Source organism: Melopsittacus undulatus, chromosome 4 (assembly GCF_012275295.1).
Source record: "Melopsittacus undulatus isolate bMelUnd1 chromosome 4, bMelUnd1.mat.Z, whole genome shotgun sequence".
NCBI lineage: Eukaryota > Metazoa > Chordata > Aves > Psittaciformes > Psittaculidae > Melopsittacus > Melopsittacus undulatus.
Window position 1 is genome coordinate 15,255,493 of NC_047530.1, and position 22,489 is coordinate 15,277,981.

The 22,489-nt window shown below is 45.6% G+C and overlaps 1 protein-coding gene across 2 annotated transcripts in view; it reads left to right on the plus strand.

The window, feature by feature from the left end:
* FERMT2 (FERM domain containing kindlin 2) overlaps positions 1-22,489 on the plus strand; it is a 54,375-nt gene that overhangs the window by 11,464 nt on the left and 20,422 nt on the right. For both annotated transcript variants that reach the window (XM_034061916.1, XM_034061917.1), the window contains exons 3-4: positions 8,599-8,832; positions 21,723-21,857. In XM_034061916.1, the coding sequence (XP_033917807.1) occupies positions 8,599-8,832; positions 21,723-21,857 (369 nt within the window). The remainder of the gene's footprint in view (positions 1-8,598; positions 8,833-21,722; positions 21,858-22,489) is intronic.

Here is a 22,489-nt window from a genome sequence, read left to right on the forward strand (position 1 = left end):
TTCCAAGTGCTAGTTGAGTAATACTGTTAACACTGAAGAGCTTCCTTCCTAGAGCTTACTTAAGAAAAAAAAGTAACTTTCAGGCTTGTCAGGGTTTGCTCTTCTCCCTGAAGTCTGCTTGTGGACCTGACTCCAGCAGAGGTGCTTGAAGGCTCAGTATCCTGTGGGTCAAGCAGCTTGAGGGTGAGTGAGCAAAGTTGTGCCTAGCCAGGAGCTGCGTTCTGGGAGGCAGTTGGGTTTGATGGAGCAGCCTCATGTGTTTACAAAGACCTTCACTGGTGTTTTGGGCTTGTAAAATGTCCTTGCTCTGCAAAATGGTTATAAACCAAAACCAGTCATGTAGAAACCAAGTGGTAAAATCTCACAGGGGCTTCTGCCATGCCTTGTTGCTATGGTGGGCTTTTCAGGGGAGGGTGGTGCTTTTGAGCAGCAAAAAGATTGACCGCAATGATGTTTTGTGCCACCTCTTTGGTGCTTCAACTACCATCCTGGCTCTATTGAGACATGGGCTTGCCCTTGTAAACCTCACTTAAAAACCAGTTGAAAGGTGTCATGGTTTAAACCCAGTCAGCCATAAATCACGCAGTGGCTCTCTCATTCCCCCCCCCACCCCTTTTCTTCCCTCACCTCCTGGAGGGATGGGAAGGAGAATCGAAAGAATATAGCTCCCACAGGTTGAGATAAGAACAGTCCAGTAACTAAGGTATAACACAAACCACTACTGCTACCACCAATAATAACAATGATAAGGGAAGTAACAAGGGAAGAGAATACAACCACTCACCCCACCCCACCCGACCGAGCACCAACCAATACCTAGTCCAACCCTGCAGTGCACTAGCCCTTCTGGGTAACTCTCAGTTACATCCTGGGCATGATGTGCTGTTGTATGGAATACCTCTTTGGCTAGCTTGGGTCAGGTGTCCTGTCTCTGCTTCCTCCAGGCTTCCCCTCCTCCCTGGCAGAGCATGAGACTCACAAAGTCCTTGGTCAGTCTAAACACTGGAGCAGTAACTAAAAACATCGCTGTTATCAGCACTGTTCCCAGGCCGAAAGTCAAAAACACAGCAGCGCACCAGCTACTAAGGAGAAAAAATTACTGCTACTGCTGAACCCAGGACAAAAGGACTCTTCTTTTTCCAGCAGTGCAGCAACACGTTCCCTCATTTGCAGAAGATGCTCTATAATTTTTCTGAGCAAGAACACATTTAACATCTTCATTCAGTGCTGTGTCCTGATGTACTCAGTGTCCTTCATGTTTTTTTCATTGCTCTTGAATGGCACTCTGCGACTGCACAGTGTGCTTTGACGTCAGGATTTCATGGTGGTGAACCATGAGTGTGTACCCTGGCACGCCGGGAAGAGAGGGAGCGCTCCTGCCTGCCCTGGGTTGCGCTCACAGGAATCACAGCAATGGGAACAAGGCTGCTTTTGTCCATATTTATTTATTTATTTATTTAATAAATCAAACTGTTTTTCATGCAAGAAATGTTCTTCTTAAGCTTAAATTCCAGCACAGGCTCACCCTGTTTTGGACACCTCCTTGGGCGCGTAGATGTTCTCCTTCATGTTTGTTCTCCTGAACACAAAGTAGGATAAAATAGTGGCCCATGGTGGTAGATGCTGGAGAATGTGAGGTACCACTTTGTATTTAACTATGGGCAAAAGCCGTTCTGCAGGCAGTTGTTGCAGTGCGTCTGCTGTATGCTGTATCTTTCATAGCACGTGTCAAATATGAGGCATGTGACTAAAACCCCCTATTAAGTCTCATTAATACCAAGTGCATCAGATTGTTGTGGCTACAGCTTTATTACAGCAGTCTGATAATAATTTTCTAGGATGTTTATCTCCATGTTTCTAAGTATAATTTTTCAAGTGTTGTGACCAGTGGCTGGAAGGATTTTTTGTTCCATTCTGAACTTTGCTCTCCAATTAAATCCCCACTGGGGGTTGGAGAGGCATCTACTTCAGTGCACACCATGCCCCAAATCAAATCATACTCAAATCCGCACTAAAAAATAGATTCTGTCCCAAGACAGTGACTGTATCACCCAGCAAAACACATCAGCATTTTTGTTGGACTCAAGATAATTTAAAACAGCTCCATCTTTATTTTTTTTCCATAATTGCCCTGGAAGGAGTGGCTTTGGTATGTTTAAAGGAATCTGAGTTTAAAGAGGTCAGTGTGAGCAGCAAGAAGGCTATATCCCATACCTCCCCATAGGACCAGTGTGTTCAGCTATATAGATATACCTCTGTGTGTGTGTGTATATACATCCATAAAATACATAAACACACAGCTAAGTATGTATTTATAGATCCATTTAAATATATAAAAGTATAAATATGTATTTAAAGAAATCTGTTTTGTTTGGGTTTTTTTTGCCTTACTTTTGATTGCAGCGATGTTAGCCCAAGATGAGCTGGTCACCACACTGGCATTTTAGAGTTGCAGAGCAGCCTGAGCACATCTATCTCATGAAATTCCAATCCCTGCACTGGTTGGGAGGATGCTTCAAAAGCAAGTGATGATCTTGCAGCCATTCCCAGCAAACTGCATGGGTCTGGATCCAATCCACTGAGATGCAGGAGCTGGTCCCCGCACCAGCTTCTGCAGGTGGGAGAAGGAAATGCAGCAGTATTTAATGGTTGGATTAGCAGTTTCTGAAAAGTACATATTCATGACCATGAGAGTAGGTGCTGACTGGAGTGGTACCTTCAGCAGCACTCTTCGCTATAAAACACTGCTTTATTCTTGTATTGTGCCAGCACCTCTGTCCTGCTGCATGCACCAGATTAGCGATTTTGGGGTACTTCTGAATGTTTCGGGAGCATTTGCAATATTCTCTGATTTATTAAGTGATGTGAAGATGCATACACCTTCAGACCTCATTGACACACACCACTGGTAGTACATGGGAAAGGGAAACCTACCAAAGCCACACATGTGCAGTGACTTTTGGTGGTTTGTCTGGGGGCATTTTTTCTCCTTTTTTAATTGTATCTTAAATTGCTCTCCTTTTCAAATTTTAGAATATTTTGGCCTTGCTTTCCATGCATCCCAAGAGGACAGGAGGTGGAGGGGAGGATGCATCCCCTCCTGGGGAGCTCGCCCAGGACACACAAGGCACTCCCCAGCTATTTATTGCTGGAGATCTCTTTTCAAGGAGTTTTTCCTCCCTGCTGGCTTCCCCAGAGGGGTGTGTAACCAGCCAACACCCAGCCTCTAGCTTGGAGAGCCCTAACCGCTCCTTGGGGCTTGTGAGTGCTGGATTAATGCGTTATCAGCAGGTATTTGAGCTTAAAGGTACTTTATTCCCCCAGCTGCCTCTTGAGCTGTCTGCTGCCTGCAGTCAGGGTTTTAAATGTGTCGTCCACGTCTGTATTCTTTTCAATAAAATGTGTATTGCATATTAATTTGAAGAAAATAAATGCAACCCACTTACTTCTTTCTTCCATCCTTTTAAGAACCCTTGAGGAATTTCAACCCACCTGCACCAAAGTAATTGAAAAGCTGTAAAGTTGGTTGGTTGGTTGGTCGCGTGTTTTCTCTGTAGATTACCAAGTACAAAAATCAGTTTATGCAAGAAGCAATGCTTGGCTTGTGAGCTGCTTCAGTCCTTGCACTGTGCCTTATATATGTAGCATTTTTATGTATGTATGTGTGTTTATAAACGTGTGTGTTTGTGTGACACACATATATATATTTCATGTAAGTACATATGTGTGTACATATTATGTATGCATATGTTTATATATATATGCTGTGTGTATATGTGTGTGTTTATATGCATAATAGATTTTATACCTGCATATATACTTTATATATATGGAGCAATATGAGGTATTGTGTGGGTAATTGAAAGGCGTTTTCCTGCCTCAGCTGCCCAAATGTGACTAGTTCAGAGCAGCAATAATCCTCATTAAAAGCACTCCCGGTGCACAATCACCCCTGGGAAGAGCCAGGACTGGGAGAGCTGTTGTGCTAATTCAGCCTCTATGGAAAAATAACCAGTGAGATGGATGGGCTTTAATTCTGCTGTGCTTTGTACTGGAGGAGGATGGTTCTTTCATATTGCTCCTGTGGGGGAGTTGAAGACTTGAACCCATTCTTCTAAAAGCCATCACTTATAATTAAGAAATGAACTCAAAGCTTTGCTTTGGTTGTATCTGCTGACCCTCCTAAGGTAAACAGTATTCCAGGGAAACCAGCTTCAGCTGCCAGCCTTTGTTTCCAAAACTCAAACAAAAAACCATGATGCAAACTAGACAGACTTGTAGGAGTTCCCTACGTACCTACTCTGGTTGATGTTGGAGCTTTTTAGTAATCTGCCTCCAGTGTTAAGGTGATGAGGGCATTGGTAGGCTCTTTGCTGTCCTATGAATTAAATCAGGGATGTGTGTGTGAAAGCGGATCTGGTGCTACCCCACAGGTGATATCTAAAGAGATAAGAGACCACCACTACTGAACTTTCCTGGTCTCCAGATATCAGTCTAGTGAGGTTTAACCGTATGCTGGGGAGGGGTGGAATAAAAAGATGTTTATTTAGTTGTATCAGGGCTCTATTGTCCTGAGTGGTGCATGGAAGGAGAGCCCATCTGCAATAAGGGATATCCCGAAATAACAAGGCAAATACAGTGTTTATGTAACACTGGAGACTTGTATACTATTGCTAGTGAGTCGTAAGCTTGCACAGAGAGCCTGCCAAGTGACAGTAATGCTTCTGAAGAAAGGAGGTTCAGGAGCTGCTGCAGAAGTGGAGCAGAAAAGGGACTTTAAAAATCCATGGATAGGCAGAGGGAAAGTGTTTGAAGCAGCCAGCTCCTGGGATAAATGGGCCATCAGGCAGAGCGGATGGGCTTCTTTGCACTTTGCCAAAAATTGTCTTTGTTTCTTAAATGGTAGTTGTGTATGTGTGTATCAGTGCCATGGCAAGCCCAGAATTAAAATACACTTTGTGTGCATCTCAATTAAGGCTTTATTTTCTGCTACATGAATTCTGGATGTGAATTTAGTGGTAGCTGTGGGAATAAAAACCTGCAGTTGTAATTATGCTGGACAAGCTGGTGTGATGTGACTGCAGTGAGGCACTGGCATGAATTGAAAGCTAAGGATGTTTAAAGTTTAAAACACTTTATTGAGCAGCCTTTCACCTCTTCTCAGAATGTTCTGTTCTTGCAGAGGTCTCTGCAGCTGGGTGGGTGATTTAAGATGCCTCTTGCATCTGCAGGACTGTCTGAACAGCTTTTCAAGGTGAACATCAAGCTCGCTCAGAGGGTTTTGCTGTACAACATTTCCTCAGCATCACTAGTGCCACATCTGTGGCTCCTGACACAGTTTTGGGAGGCAAATGCAAAACCAGGTTCTTCCTCCAAAAACACAAATGCAGCCAGATCCCCCAGCTCTCCCAGGCTCCAGCAGCTGAGGTTTTGGTTCAGGCTGCACTGGGAGGTGGAGGAAGCTGGGAGCAGTGATTATTTTTGATGCTGGGAAGGAAGCGCTGTGCTTCCCTTTCCCGTGGGTGCTGCTGCTGGGGTTGGGCTTCTGGAACTCCCAGTCCCCCACCGTCCTCCAGCTGATGCTGATGGCTCCAGCCTCCACATCTCTGCAGCCTTCACCTGGAAGGTTTCTTGACTGGAAGGGCAGCATCAGTAGCAATGACTTGCTGTGACCATAGCAAATGTGTGCAGCTCATGTTCAGGATCCCTCTTTGCTCTCCTTCGCCCAAGATAACCATAGAGGGAGGATCATTTTTTGTTGCACTGAGGATGCCTGAATCCCGGTGGTTCTGGTGTTTCTTTTGCCCCGCTGTGCCATAGGCAGGAATCAGCCTGATTTAGACTAATACAGGTGGATTTTCCAACCCCGCTGAACAAGCCTGTTTCTTTTGCTATTTGCTTTGATTGAGATGCTGATGAATACTTGGCAACTCTGAACATTTCTACTTCTTTGTATAGCAGCACTGCTATGGAACTGGTAGACTTCACAGCTGGAAACAGCAGATCAGGGATGTGCAAGTTGCTTTTAGAAGCTCAGAGGAGCTCTGGATCTGCAAACACATCTGCTGAGGTTTGCACTGTAGCTTTGGACCTGTAGTAATGTTTTGAGTTCAAGGCCTGTGATCTCTTAAATGAGTTTGCAATGCTCAGAGACTGACCTGTGTTCTGGTAACTAAGAAATGACCAGTCCTATGACTGACAATAGTAAATGGGAAAAGACTGAGTCAAAATAATAAGCCTTGTCATAATGCTGCAGCCCCAGCAAATCAGTAACTCGTGAACTGGGACCCTGGTGAAGATTTATAAACCTTTGATCAGATTTAACCAGGCATTGGCATTCCCTGGCATGCAAGGGTTGTTCCAAGCCCTGGGTCACACCACTGCTTTGCAGAGCACCAAAGGTTTCTTGTCAACATGTTAACCTCACAAGTCAGCTTCTAAACATTTGCTAAGCTCTCTTATAAATATATATATAAACTAGAATATATAACTTATATATGAATATATATTATATATAATAATATATAATACATATAGCTTCATATATACATATATATATATATATATATATATATATATATAAAACCCACCCCATGGGGCAAGCCATAGACTTTTACCTTTCTGGCTATAGCCAACATCTCACTGTTAATTCAAAGTGTTAATTGCTCTCAGGCCAAAAGACGATGCTGTGTGCATTTGTGCTGTAGCCTGAAAGGTTAACCTGCAGCATGCACCAAACCCCCTTCTGTTAGGCATAGATGTTAGTGATTCAAAATGCCTTTATTTTTCCTCCCCCCAGAGTGCCAGTTTGTACATTTTAGTGCCAATTTGTTCAGCTGTTAGTAGGGCATAAGTTGGACTTCATTACAGAATCCATTGTAATGATTTCTCAGATTTTTTTAAGCATAGCCAAGGCTTGTGCAAGTTTGCATGCTTTTCTATATTTGGTTTTGTTTAATTTGATAGTACAAAGCTGTTGAAAAGTCTAGCTGAACATTTCTACTTTCTGGCTGCGTGATTCTGCTATTAGACCAGCTTCTGCCGGGTTTTCTCAGTAACACTGAGCTCCAGATCCTGTTTCCAGACTGAGACAGGAAAAAGTTAGTTTGTCACACTGTTCATATCTCAGTTGTAATTTCAGACGTGGCTTATGGGGAATAATCTTAAAGATGTTAGTCCTGGAGTGTGTTCCTCAGTACCTTCAGCCTCTTGGGTGGTGTTTCTGCTGGGACTTTGTCCCTGGACTGCTGGCTTGGCCACTTGCTTTCGGGCCAGTGCCCTGAGATGCATGAACATCGCTACCAGAGGATGGAGAAAGAAGCAGTTCCAGTGAATGTTATCTGGCAGTTTTAATTTGGGGAAAAGTGGTGTTTCATATTGGGAATCCAGGATCACAGGAGAATCTGGAGCTGAAACTGAATTACTATATAACCAATGCTTTCTTTAACTGGGGAACTGTTTTGCATTCAAGCTTCTATTTTATTATTAAAATTAAAATAATCCTCATACAAAGTCCATAAGATCAAAACTTACTGATAATTCTGTTCATGGTATCATAGAATCACAGAATGGTTTGGGTTGGAAGGGACCTTCAAGATCATCTACATCCAACCCCATTGCCATGGGCAGGAACACCTTCCACTGCTCCTGTAACTTGTCCTGCAATCTGTTGAGGTTCCCGTGTGCTTGCCCAGATGACATCCCGTGGAAACATTTGGTTTGTCCTTTGAAACTGCCCCTTGTCAGTATCTTTGGAGATGGAGGGTTTAAGCAAAGCAGAGCTTTGCAAAATGCAGCTGCAGCGTCTGGATCATTCCCCATACCTCTCCTTCCCTTTCCTCTGTGTGGTGGGGAACATTGTCCCACCATGTTTGGTGGTGGTTAGACTAGGAAATGCTCTGCAGGAGAGGCAGGGGCTTTGGTGAGAACAGGGTGGGTGTTAAATACTCCAGATGTTAGAGAAAATAATAACAGTTGCTCTTTCTTGGAGTTCTCACCATGCTTTGGTTCCCCAAATGCATCCCAACTTGGACATGATCTTCAAAGACCCCATGGTTATGTCCCTACTGGAAGGAGACATGGCTGTTGGATTTTGCACTCTTGTTCCTTTGAGAAGTAAATTTTAGTTTCATCTGGGAATTTTCCAGTTTTGTTTGTAGGAACTGAAAGACCTGGAGAAGACACGGTGTTTCTGTTTAATTCTTCTTGCAAGCCTCTTTCTAGTTCTGCTTTCCATGTGTGCCCAAGGAGCTGAACTCATGTTTGGGGTAGCATGTGTTCTACATGATGGGGATGAGGAAGGTGTCGGGTCGTTCATGGCTCCCCAGATTCATACTCCAGCCTCATTGCTGTTGGGCTGAGTGATGTGTGGACACATTGTGTTGCATCCTTATTCCTCTTGAGTTCTTTCCTATTTTTATCTCTGAGCTGGCTTTAGATGCTATTGAGTAGAAGCAATTATTTGTATCTGAAAAGGGCTGTCAGCACTTTTGGATCAATAGTCACTTCACAGTTAAATGCATTTAAACTTTTGCTTTTGTCTTTTGAATGCTAATTCTAGTCCTGTTTTTGACTGGTGGAATGGCTTCTTTGTTCTAGATGTCAAGAAAGACTGGTCAGATCACGCACTGTGGTGGGAAAAGAAGAAAACTTGGCTCCTTAAAACGCACTGGACGTTGGACAAATACGGGATACAGGCTGATGCCAAGCTCCAGTTCACACCTCAGCACAAGCTGCTTCGCCTGCAGCTGCCCAACATGAAGTATGTCAAGGTGAAAGTCAACTTCTCAGACAGGGTCTTCAAGGCGGTTTCTGACATCTGCAAAACGTTCAGTAAGTAGCAAATGCTGAGAGCCACTGGTGGGGAGGTTGTCATTTGGTTTGGCTCCTGCCTCTACTTTGGTGCATGTACTCATAAATTTACTAATTCACTGGTAATTTGTTGCTTTAAACAGCCAACAATCGCTTGGGCATCAAGCAGCTCCAATATCCACTCTTTTCCCCTTGCAGATCTAACCTTTCAAGTGGAAATACTTAAACAATGAGACCAATTGTACTGGAAACGTAAGAAGAAATAGATTTTCTGTGCTGATTTCTGTTTTGTGGTGAGGCTGTTCTTGGTTTTCTCTTAGGTGAGGTGGTAGCAGCCCTGCTTTCTGTAAAGCTGCTGGTGTTGGGTCATAATTTTTTTTCCTGCAAATTTACGTGCTAGATGAAAAACAAACCCTGAAATAGGAAACCTGCCAGCTCCGTGGCTTCTCTTCCAGTGGAAAATCATATTAGATTAAGTGATGATGCTTCACTGTAAAACTGTCTGGTGGAAGGAAGGCACCGAGTCCCCCTTGCTCCTCCCGAACCCTCCCCTTCATGCTTCTTTCCCTTGTTGAGAAGCCCAGAAGAAAGGGTGAATGATTTCCTGCCAGGTACACAAGGTTTGTCCTCAGCTGCAGCTCTTGCGCATCACTTTGTACCCAGCTTCTCATCCCAGAATTTGTCATCCCAAAAGATGGTGCTTCTTTCCACCCAGAAACCCAGGAGATAGCAACTGCAGTCCAAGGAACTCAAATAAGCACTCGCTGTAGGCTCTGTACCGGTGTCCTTCCTGCTTGCTCCCCTCCGCAAGGAGCCTGCAACCTGACCTCGGCTGTAGTAAATCTATTTCTGCTCTCAAAAAGCAGCTAGGGTTACTCTTGGCTGACCCAGTTGTTTTGTGAGGTGGCAAGAGCTCAACCATATGTGCAGTGTTATGGCGTGGCCTTGGGCACATCTGTGGTTAGGTCAGTATATATAGCTGATTACAAATCTTTGCTATTGCTTTCCTGTTTCATTCTACTGGGGGGGGGGTAATATAAATATTGGGCAATTTCTCCTTAAAATAGAAAAGGCTTAGCCAGCATTATTTCCCGGTAGATTTTGCTTCCCCTGTGTCTCCCATTGCCATTTTTAATGTCATGCCAGACAGAGAAGTCACAGGCGTCTGCCTGATGCTGATGCATCTTCCTAGCAATGACTCACGTCAGGAAGTTCTGATACAGTTAATTGTATAACAAGATCTTTCACTGATGCTGCCAAGCAGTCACAACCTTACATGGGCCTGAAGCAGCTATTTATTCAATGCCCAGGCTCTCAGTTTATTTATGAACAAACAGCAGAAAAATGCTAATATTTAAAGATGTGGAAGGGGAAAAAGCCACTAAGCCCTGCTGTGGTAGGAGCTTTCTACAGCAGAGCGGGAATGACATCTGCCGAGGGTGATTCTGACTTTCCTTCCATGGTGTCTGACGTACTGAAGAAAATGTTCCCCATTTTGGGGAAAGAGGGATTTTTCCTAGAATCTTTACTCTTCTTTTAGTGACTTTTGCCAGCATGAGCAGTTTGAGGACAGGCAGAATCTACATGGCCAAATACAGCGATTAAATCTTGTTTAGCCTTAGTCTTTGTTTTTACTGGGAGCCAGATATTCAGTGGAGCTGTGGGGAAGACGGCCACGTTGGCCTAAAGGCCAGAGGGAAGATGGGATTGGGATGAGGGAGTCAGCAGTGCTGGAACTGGAGAGGCTAGAATACTCTTCCCTGCACCTCAGAGGTATTTGGACACCTGTATGTTACATAGGTGTCCAAATACCACTGTTTATATAGAATAGAATATCTAATCTATTTTAACATATATACTTTATTAAATATACACCTGTATATTATATATTTATATAAGTAGGTGTCCAAATGCCTCTGTGGTCTAGGGAAGAGCTTCACAATGGGAAGACATACAATATATATACCAGGTTTGATGTTTGACCCAAAGAGTTTTGGTTCCTATATACACATATATATATGGTCTTGGATCATATATATGCACATATATATATATGTACATATCATATGTATACATATATGTGTGTATTTGATCCAGGATCTCCTTGGGGCAAACACCGAACTGCTCTATACAGATCCCAGTCATGTAGTGCCTGTCCTTCCTCCGTGTGTGACCTTGGCCGTGTACTGTGGGTCAGACACGTCCTCAAGCACCAGGTCCTGGAGCCGAGCACTGACAATAGAGGTGAGGCTAATCTCAGCCGGGAGGTCATGTGCTTGCAAGGCAAGAGGGGCTGCTGCTTTCTACCATGCAGAATCATCCCAGGGTTGTCAGGCTGAATTTGCACAGGGCATTTCATTCCTGGAAGGTGTTGGGGATATCTGCCTGCACCGTGGTGCTCGCTGCAGCTTGACAAGAATTAGAGCGGCTCTAGGGTGGTGGAGTCATCCTGGCTTGGGGAGCTCGTGTTTTCTTTTTTCTCAACATAGCCTTCTCTTGGAGTCTTGCAGTCTGTGCTCTAACACTTTCCTGACCCATTTCCCTCTTTTTTTCTCCCCAGGTTAGTATTTATTCTGTGCCATTTTTCTCCATTATCTTTTCTTGCCCTCCACAGCATCTCTGCACGGGATGACTGCAGAGAGCACTCATACTCTGTATTAATCATGCTAAGAGGAAAAATGAGTAGATATTTTGAAGTAGAAGGGGAAAGAAGTAGTCATTGCTCTAACAGCATAGCTCTTGTCTGCAAATCCATTGATGTCTAAAGTTAGGGTCTGGTATGGCCTGGACCAATGTCCAGCTGACAAACTGCTTGTGAGTGGCTTATATTTTGGCTATAACTGTTTGGAGTCTGCGCCCTCAAAGCATTTAATTACACACTTCAGTAGTTTTAGCATATGGCATGATTAATGAGTAATTTAAGTAATTCCTCATGTTGCCAGCACTCTAGCTGGTTGCATTTATAAAATCCTCTATACACAAGGAGGAGCATACTTGGGTGAATTATTTAGGGTCATGCCTTTTCTTATATTCCTTTTAAACTGTACCTAGAGCTGACAGCACTGCAGTGTGTGGTTGCCTTTTAAAGCAGAGGCTCTGTTCTTGTGCAGACTGAAGTTACTGCAAAGGGCAGCTCTTGCTTCTGGCCGGGCTGCAGCTCCTGGGGGCCAGCCCGGAGGTGGTGTGGGAAGATGCTGGTGCCGCACGCACATCCCTCGCTTTCTTGGAGGTCGTGTGAAGCTGGAAGAAAGCACAATCTCATTCCCAGTCGCTGAATTGCAGCCCCTCAATTCCCACAGCAACCGGTCAGGAGGGTTAACAGCACGGATTGACCCTGCCTGCGGTAGGAGTAGGCAGGAGAAGAGGAGCAGGGCGGTGGATGGGATGGGCAGCCCTCACCCCAAGGGTGGCCTGGAAGCCTGCCCGGGAGCGGCTGCTGGCAGGCGGCTCCAGCCTGAAGGGCCAGCTTTGATCTGCAATTAAAGACCAGAGGAAGAGAAAGTAAAACTTCACTTTCTCTTTTTTTTTCCTGAAGCAGTGTGGATTTGTGCTGCCTGCCTGTCCGGCAGCAGGGCACGGAGGTTGGGATGGGGGCTGCCTGCGGTGTCCTGCGTGCCCTCTTCCTCCTAGTGGACAGCCTATCAAATATATAAGCTCCATTTCATTGGTGTGGGCAGGAATATCCTCATTGGAAAGCAGGATTTGGGAAGGAGTGTTGCAGACTCCTGCTAACCCATCTTCTTACTTAACAATGAACAGAAGAATCCTCTTTTCTTCCACAATGGCTTCGTTTGAGTCCAGGACAGCGGACGCCTTGCATTTGCTTATGCCCTTAAGCTGCTTCCTGACAGCATCCTCCTTCTCCTGCTGCTGCCTGTGTATTTTTCCATGTGTGCTGGGAGCAGTGGGGGACTCCAGGCAGGATCTGTTGCTGCTGTGTGGGCACGTGGGAGAGGAAGAGCAAACAGCAAGATGCAAGTGTGAAGGTTTTTTCCCATGCCTCGGCGTTTCCTGCCCCAGTGATGTTGCTTCTCATGGGGAAACAGCGTATGTTGCAGAGCTGCAGGGCAAGGGGAGATGCTGTGATGGCTTGAAAGCTTGCATCCTTCTCCTCCTCTTCTGGCTGTGAAGATACGGGACCTGTGCTGCCCTCCAGCCTGAGCAGAGGAGCAGGGATCATTCCAGTTGATGCTGGTTGGAGCTGGGAGCACCAGGGGGAGGATGTGGTGCCAGAGCTGGGAGGAGGCAGCTCTGGGAGGAAACGCTCCAGAATTCATGACTACTCCCTCCCTTACCCACCCTGGGGCTGTGCAAGATGAAGAAATTCCCTTCAGGTCATTTGTTTTTTTCCCCCGAGGGCTGGGAGGGCATCACACCCAGCTCCTGCCTCATAATCCTCACAGCATCCTGTGAGTTAATACCTGATTTGGAAAATGAAGTCTGGAGAGCGTCCTGTGCTGAGCAGCAAAAGTTTCCGTGCCTGCATCCCATCTTACTCCAGTCCCCAGCTCCCTTGGGGCAAGGGACACTGAGAAATTGGGACCACTTTTGCATAGGTTAAGGGTGGTCCCACCCCGTGGAGCTTGCAGGGCTGGGGGATGAGGGATGGGATGTGGAGAGTCCCATGGGGTCAGTGGGCTACTTCCCCTCACCTCTTCTGCCCCAAAATAGCAAGGTGCCCAGGACTGCGTGACTGATGGGAAGGCAAAAGCCAATCTTCCTTGCTTCACCCTCCCGCCACTGGATGCAACCTGAGATGAGGTGACAGAGATGGCATTTGAGAGGACATGATGCAAGCCCAGCCTGAGCAAGGCGACACCGTCCAGCAGTCTGGATGCTGCATATGACCCTACCTTTTTTTTTCTTTATAAACGGTCTCCACTCCAGTACAGAATGTCCTCTGACTTCTGAAGTATTTGTAGTATTTCCACGCCCTCAGTTGCCAAAAAAACTTCTATTAAAAGCCACTTTTTTTTCTCTATTTTTTTTTTATTATTTTTTTTCCCCAGAGCTGGAACCCTTTGGTAGCCTGAGATGCTCAGAGTTCCCAGGGCTTTGCCCATGCCCATTAACACATGGAGCCACAGCCCAGGCACGGTTCCTTTCTGGGAGTCTGGACCATTGTGAACCTCTTCAGAATGTTTTGTCTTCCTTCACACCCTCGCTGGTAAATAAAGTAGCAGTTTTCCTAAAATAATAGAGCTGAAACAGAGTCCTGGTAGGTGTGTGTGAGTGTCTCAGGGGGGTATTTGTGGGGTGACAACAGCATCTCATGATACAGTCTCTGGATGCTCAGTAGCACCACAAAGATGCTTGGAGATGGCGTTTGCATCCTGGCATGGAGACAGACTCAGTGAAAATCGAGGGAAGGGTTTGCTGTGTTTTGCTGCCATGAGCAGAGAGGTTTGGCAGAAGTGCAGCTATTTCTAAATATGTCTAGGGGATGGGTGTGGAAGGAAATCTTACCATTTAGAGTGTCGGCCAAATTGCAATGTACTCAGCTTTTTAAATTGCGAGGCCCAAGTGTACTGCTGCCAACTTCTTCATTTCACTGTTTTCCTCTTATTGCTTGCCTGTATTCAGATGCAGTTGTGTAGGATCCAGATGAACACCAGAAACTGGTGTAAGGGAAATAACGAGAGTTCACTGCAAAGTGTCTGAAATGGAAGAAGTTATTCCCATTTCTCCCCACTCCCCAGGCTGGTCTGTGTTCTGCCTGTTGAGTAGCATCAGGTTGTATGTCACTGCGTGAGTCAGTGGATTTTTTCATCCTTACTCTGCTGTTGACAGAGACCCTTTAAATAGCCTTTCATCCTGAAGACATTAGGAGATGCTGACAAATCCAGTGCCCCTGCCTTCCTTAAGGTTGTTCTGATTGCTCTTTATGGTCTGATGCAGGGGTGTAAGTGGAGTTTTTCTCTTGTTTTGTGGTGCTTAATTTAATTGACTTTAGCTGAAGTTCAGACACTTCAGGGGCAGGGCTGGAAGTGCTGTCTGTGCTCTGAGAGGCATCCGGATAACTGGAGTCTGGGGATCTCGTCCCACTTGTGGAAAAAAACATCCAGACATTCAACATTTGTTGACTCTGTCTCTCCAGTGGCCTTTTTTATTAGCCTTGCAATAGCACTTGGCTCCATCATCACTGCCTGCCTCTTCTTCCTCCTCCTGTGTCCCTTCTGGCTGATGGTGCCTGATTCTGGCTCTGGGTACCACTCACACAGGTGGTGTTTACAAGCAGCAGTCCACCACTGCACACCCCACTGACGTTGTTTCTCAGGTGATTTTGCAGATTGTTGCTCTGGTGGCAAATCAATACGTCAACAGGCACTTGGGTTTTTCCACACTGAATTTGGGAAAGCCCCTGCCAGGGTCAGCCCCAGCTTGGTCTGCGGCCTTGGCACTTGATAGGCATCTCAGGAGGCTTTGTGGGATGTCCTGACATAGCTGCATCGCCCCAGGCAGCAAGTAGAGAACTTGGCTTTTACCCAACTAAGTGTTTAAGCACCTAGGCAGCTGAAGAACCCGTAACAAAATGTTCTGAATGTAGGCAGGTGTACAAACCTAGTAACTGTGCTAAGGGGTGATGACCTGCTCCACCATTAATCAGATACTGGCCAGTGTCCAGCACACCCATAGTCTTCTCTCCAGGTACTTCAGAAGTTATACGAAGTCTTTTGGCCTTTTTTTGTTTGTGTGTTCCTGGTCTATTTTGCAGAACTTTCAGTGTATTTATGTTGAAGATAAGTCAGAAACTTAATTCTGTGAACTTAAACCGTGAAACATGATCCACAGAATTCACTCATTCCAAACAAATACCTTTTTTTTTTTTTTCTCTTTTTAAGTCTGAAATGGGGTTTGAGGTCTCATTTTTCTAAGAATTGGCATGGCAATGCACAAAGGCTGTAATTTGTATGAGTCATTGCTCTGAGTCCATGGTGATCCAGTGCAGAAATACCTGACTTCAAAACACATTTCTTGAGAGAAGGTAGCTGGGTCAGCATTAAAGAGAGGATTTCCCCTAAATCCTGTCTGTGCTACAAGTAAAATTATGGAGTTTGTATGATTCAAGAGCTAATGAGGCAAACCAGCCTTCTGGCCTTTTAAGGGAACCAGAAATCATGTGGAAAAAACATAGAATCATAGAACAGTTAGGGTTGGAAAGGACCTTAAGATCATCAAGTTCCAACCCCCCTGCCATGGGCAGGGACACCTCACACTAAACCGTATCACGCAAGGCTTCGTCCAGCCTGGCCTTCAACACTGCCAGGGATGGAGCATTCACAGCTTCCCTGGGCAACCCATTCCAGTGCCTCACCACCATTACAGTGAAGAACTTCCTCCTTATATCCAATCTAAACTTCCCCTGTTTAAGTTTTAACCCGTTACCCCTTGTCCTATCATTACAGTCCTTAGTGTCTTCAATGTCCCTCCCCATCATCCCTGTAGGCCCCCTTCAGATACTGGAAGGCTGCTATGAGGTTTCCACGCAGCCTTCTCTTCTCCAGGCTGAACAGCCCCAACTTTCTCAGCCTGTCTTCATACTTCTGGAGGAGTCAATACATACTCAAGACACTTGGTGACACCGTGTTGTGTATGTAGGTGATGCAAGAAAACCACAAATCTGATTTGTTGTGGGAGAGCCCATCCCTCAGAGCACTGAAATCACTGTGTGCCCCAGACCCCTTGGCTTGCAGCTTGGCAGCATCTGGGGACCCCCCATCTTGGACAGGAACAAAGCAGCAAACTCATCCCTTCTCCCATGCTGAGACATGTGGATTTTAGTCCAGTCTCTGACCACAACTGCTTTCCCATGACAGTACACCTTGATGGTTAAAGATGCAGCAGCTGCAAGATTAACTTGGTGGATTTAGTGCAAAAGAGCATAAATTGTGAATTTTACACCCTGTAAGGCAGATTGGGTTTTTCAAGCTGGTTATCTGGGTGCAGGCAGTTTGATGTCCTGTGAAGAAGGTGGATTTCACCCCAGCCCTGCTGTTTTGTCTCTGGGTGGGAGATAAATGGGCACAGCTGGTCTGGGTGAGCTGTGGTTACACAAGGAAAAAAGGCTAAGGATTTGCTTTCAGTGGGAGGCAGCACAGGCACAAGTAGGCTCCATGTTGGCAAATGGGACAGAAGATGCTGTCAGGGAGTAAAATGGCTTCATCCAACAGCTGAAAAATTTTCTTTTGGAGGTTGAAAGCTGCCTTGCCAGTCCCGTTTTTTAAATGCCTCCCATGAAATGCATGTATGTGTGCTCCTCTTGCCAAAGTGCATTGCCCTCACTTGATAGAATCATAGAGTCACAGAATGGTTTGGGTTGGAAGGGATGTTTAAAGGTCACCTAGTCCAACCACTGCTGCAGTGAGCAGGGACGTCTTTGACTAGATCAGGTTGCTCAAAGCCCTGTCCAGCCCGACCTTGAATGTTTCCAGGGATGGGGCATGTACCACATCTCCAGGCAACAAATCCCCTAAATTTGATAAAACCCTTCTGCTAGGACATGAACATGGAGCTGCAACAGTTAGGGCTCAGGCACAGCTGCAGCTGGTTCAGCGTGGGCTGGAGATGTCAAAATACAAACAGTTCTTGCTTGAATACAGCTGAAAGATGATTTGGGACCAGTTTTTTGTTGGTGCTCTCACCTCCATACAGAGAGCACCACATATTGTTGCAGGTGGTCTCTGCTAGCAGCTGCCACCAGCATCGCTGGGGATGCTTGGTAAGAGGCTGGGTAGATGGGTTTTCACTCACACAATAAATGGAAATGAAATGCTAAAAGGATCATTTACTGTAAATTCTAGTAGATGTTGCCAGTGCCATCTGTCTCATGTGTACAGGCAAGGAATCTCTTTTAAGCAAACACAGCCCCGACCAACGCATCAATTGAAGAGTCAACACATTAGCCTTGTTCAGAAGGTCACTTCTGGTCTACCCACTTTTCGCTGACCCTTTTCCCTTCTAAGTGACCTTTGTTGGGAGCAGCCTGGCTTCAGCTGAAAATGTGGATGAAACAATTAACAGAGGATTTCAAGTGGGGATTTGGGCTGAAGTCAAACCCTAGGGAGATATTTTACCCCTGGTGAACAGCTCCAGATGGGCTCATCCAGGTGCCCTGGGACTTGGTAAAAATCACAAACCTGTATAAAGGACTTAATGTTTTTTGTGTATCACTTGGATATTCTAAGGATCTTATTCTTGCTCTTATGGTCAAGAAATGGGCTTGGGCTTGGGAGCAGTTCCTTGTCCCAGTTTCCAATTAATTGGAGCCCTACCATCTGCAAGCCCTTCCACCCTGGGATAGGCTCTGCTTCAGCTACAGTAACTAAACACCATGTTTGCCAAGCACGGCTCTATTCAAAACATGCTATAAGACCCTTTGTACACTTATTAATCATGAGCAGCGACAAACATGTTTTTGCCAGCATTTTACTGGAAGATTGCAATGTGAAAAGATGCTTCTCACTTCTAATTCTGGGGTAGGAAATACAAACATCGCGCTCTTGCTGCTGTTCTGCTCACTGCTTTTTAGCACAGCAGGCTTTGGTTTTAATTTCCCCTGCAACCTTCCATTCCTTCAGTGGGCTTGTAAAGTCTCGGAGATGATGGTACATCCAGCACACTGCTGCCTGGGAGAAATCTACAGCTTATCAAGGGGAAACGGGGAGCAGGGATGCTCTGGCATCACACAAATGCCTCTGTCTTTGCCATACCCTATGGCCATGCGCTGTTTTGAAGCAGCTGCCGAAAACTTCCCCATATCCTTTGTAATCCAATGATAGCATCATGAACAACTGAGGGACTATAAAAAATTGCTTTGATATCAGATGGTCAAGCTTTGGGCCGTCTCCAAGAGATTGCTTTCAGGAGCCAAGCTTGGCCCAGAGCCCTTCTCTTGGCCTCTCTGAATGGTTTCAGCTGAGAAGCTGCATCAGTTGCTAATGCACCATAAATAAACATCAGAGCTTAAACCTTGCTAGCAAAATACCAGGGGAACTCCTCATTTTAGGCTGTGCTGCGTGTCGTCCCTTGCGCATGACTCTGGTTGTCCCAGCAGATCTTTTCTCCATGAGGTAAGCTGGCTGGGATAAATGGGAATGCAAATAGCTATCTGGATTCATACTCTAGGTATTTATTGCTAGAAATGGTCAAAAAATTGTGCACTGAAACTAATGGTTGGTTAGTGGGTGCAGGGACGGGGCTTAGTATGATAATGTGTATGCAGTAACAATAAATCAGTGTTAAAGGTGATATGAAATCTTACAAAAATAAAAATATCTTATAAACAAATATAATTATGTAAATAAAGATAAAGCTTAAATTAAAGCTGTGCTAGATGATGGTTTGGGATGAGACAGCCACCATATCAGTAGTGGTTAAATCCAGAAGTGCCCAATCTCTGGATTCAGGAATTCTGGGGCTAGTGGGATCCATCCCTGGAGGTCACCTAAAATCAAATCCCCAGATGGGACAGGCATGGCAGGGTTTGTGATGCTGCACAAGCTGTTATTTAAAATAGGGTTGGGGTGGAGAGGAGGAGGAAATGGGAAAAGCAGACCTGAAATAACAGGTTGTTATGGGTGTTATTTCAAATAACATCACAGGGGTGCTGTTGTGTCTGTTCTGGTTAATGGGCTCACAGTGTGTCACTGGATGGGGCGAGAGGGAAGCAGATCTTGCTTCCAGCCTGATGTTTCCATGCTTATTTGCAGTGAGGAAGATGCTGGTGCAGGCAGACACATCTGCTGCGGGGATGTGTCCTGCTCAAGTCACATGCTGGGGGCGAATTCCAGTTTTAATTAGAACCCTGCACTGGAGAGTGTGCAGCAAACTCCCACTGCTGCCAGTGCAGTGGTGAGATAGGACCCCTGTAACTTCTGCTCATTAGTATAATGACTTATTGTCTTGTTCAGCGTTCCTCTTGGTGGGAAAATAGAGCCTGCCTGCAGCGCAGCCAGCTCCCTTTCCTCTTGTCTCCTGGCCTCCCTTGCAGCTATAGGTTCAGGCTTCGATGTACAGTGGGGATGGGACCAGGGGCTGCTTTCCTTAGGGCATTCCAAAAGCAAAGCTTTGCACATCTCTGTGCATTTGGGCATTTTCAGGTGATACATGCAATAAACAAGAGCTAAAAACAACACAGGGGCTTGACTATGGAAAGCCAGCTGCAGAGGAGAGCTCTGAAACTTCTTTCCAGGCTCAAGCATGATCCATTATCTCTTTTTTTCCAACCCAACTGTATTTCAGAGCTCTCCAACCTTTTTGCAGCCTTTCATCATTGCAGCAGGATGGCTTTATGCCCAGGTGGATGCTTTTCCAGGTTGGTTGCCACATATCGACTGAGGACAGTTTAGAGTAAAATGGAAGAGGGTTTTTCTCCCCTCTTTGTCTTTGCAGTGCTGGTGAGGGGCTCCTGGCTCCCATCCAGTCCCTCGGTGGTTTCAGTGGTATGATGAACAGTGGGCTCTGCTTTCCCAGAAAACTCCTTCCTACTTGGAAGTGACTGCAGCAGGCAGAAGCGAACACACTGCCACAGTGGCAAATGGCCCTAAAATCCTCACTTTCATTACCCCCCTATAGTCTCATGGCTTAAACCACAAACACACTGTGACACTCTGCAGTTACATGGTTTTAAAATTATTCAGGCTGGTTCTGGACAGGGAAATGGGGGAGATTTTCTGTGAAAAAGAAACACTTTGGCCAAAGGAAGAGATTCAGAGCAGCCCTGTGGAGAAGGACTTGGGGGTGTTGGTCAATGAGAAAATGAACATGAGCCAGCTTCAGTGTGCGCTTACAGCCCAGAAAGCAACCGTATCCTGGGCTGCATCAAAAAAAGTGTGACCAGCAGGTCGAAGGAGGTGATCCTGCCCCTCTACTCTGCTCTCGTGAGAACTCACTTGGAGTATTGTGTTCAGTTCTGGTGTCCTCAACATAAAAAGGACATGGAACTGTTAGAACAAGTCCAGAGGAGGCCATGAGGATGATCAGGGGACTGGAGCACCTCCTGTATGAAGACAGGCTGAGAAAGTTGGGGCTGTTCAGCCTGGAGAAGAGAAGGCTGCATGGAGACCTCATAGCAGCCTTCCAGTATCTGAAGGGGGCCTATAGGGTTGCTGGGGAGGGACTCTTCATTAGGGACTGTAGTGGTAGGACAAGGGGTAATGGGTTGAAACTTAAACAGCAGAGGTTTAGATTGTATCTAAGGAAGAAATTCTTTACTGTGAGGGTGGTGAGGTGCTGGAATGGGTTTCCCAGGGAGGTAGTGAATGTTCCATCCCTGTCAGTGTTCAAGGCCAGGTTGGATGAAGCCTTGGGTGATATGGTTTAGTGTGAGGTGTCCCTGCCCATGGCAGGGGAGTTGGAACTTGATGATCTTAAGGTGCTTTCCAACCCAAACTATTCTATGATTCTGTGATCTCTTTAAAAAGTGGGTGTCTTAAGCGTAGGCTATAAAGTTTCCAGTTTTATAAGTAAAGGAATGGCTTAATTCTTGTATTGCTCTTATGGAAGTGAGAGTACCTGGCCTGTTACCTAGGTGCCTAAATAGGGATACACATGCTGAATTGTTTGTGTTTGTGTTTGTGTTTGTATTTATGGTTATGCTGATGGGTGTGAATGGTGCTATGCTCTGTCACTGGGTCTAGCAGTGCTTGTATTTCTATTTGAGTGGCTGTCCCTGGGAAATTCTGCGTTTTACCCAAATGCTGTGTTACCTCTCTAGCCAAGGACAGTTCTTTTTTCCAACAGGCTTGCAGGAAAAATGTTCTCAACTTGATTTTTAACCATTGCAAAGCAGGAAAATCGGCTGAGAGAGATACTGTACGTTACTGGATGTTGTTCCTAAAGGAAAGATAACTCTCTCCCCCCCCCCTTTTTGCCCATCTTCCCTTTGTAAAAGTGGTCCATTTCCTTCCCAGACATCAGGCATCCGGAAGAGCTCTCCCTTTTGAGGAAACCCAGAGATCCATCAAAGAAAAAAAAGAAGAAGCTGGATGATCAGTGTGAAGACGACGCCTTTGAGCTGGAGGGTCCGCTGATCACGCCGGGGTCTGGTGAGCTGGGGCTTGCTTTGTGAGGATGTGCTTGCAGGGAAGGGGTCAGCAAGAGTCAAAAAGATGATGGGGGAGGAAGATGACATAGCAGTATCTATCTGGCCTAATTCCTTAAGGTCTGTGCAAGAAACAGACCCCAGATAAATCCCACGAGTGATCCAGGGCTGCAGCACTCGGTCACAGTCGCACAGATGCATGCCTGAAGCTGTCACGCATATAGGGGAGCAGAGCAACGCCAGACTTTATAAAATAAAACAGAAACCGAGTGTGACCACTTTAGCACTCAGATTGTGTTACTAAAAGGTTTTCTTACCCTGTTAAGAAAGGAGTTAAATGGAAAATCGTTCCTAATGTCAAATTCCAGGTGTATTCTAGGCAGTACCACTGTTCTACTCCTGCTTTATAGCCCAGCAAACCTAGTATTTTATTAATTAATGTTCCTCTGTGTTAGGGGTGTTGTTATAGATTGTAATGCTAAAAAAAAAAACATCACCCAACTGTTATTGCTGGGGGGGGGGGTATTTTGCCAGTCTGGCTTACATAACCAGAGCAGCATTGGTAAGAGAATTGCTAACACAGTAGCCTCAGTGATGGAGTAACATCTCTTGCCCCATTCAGCAAACTGATGCAGG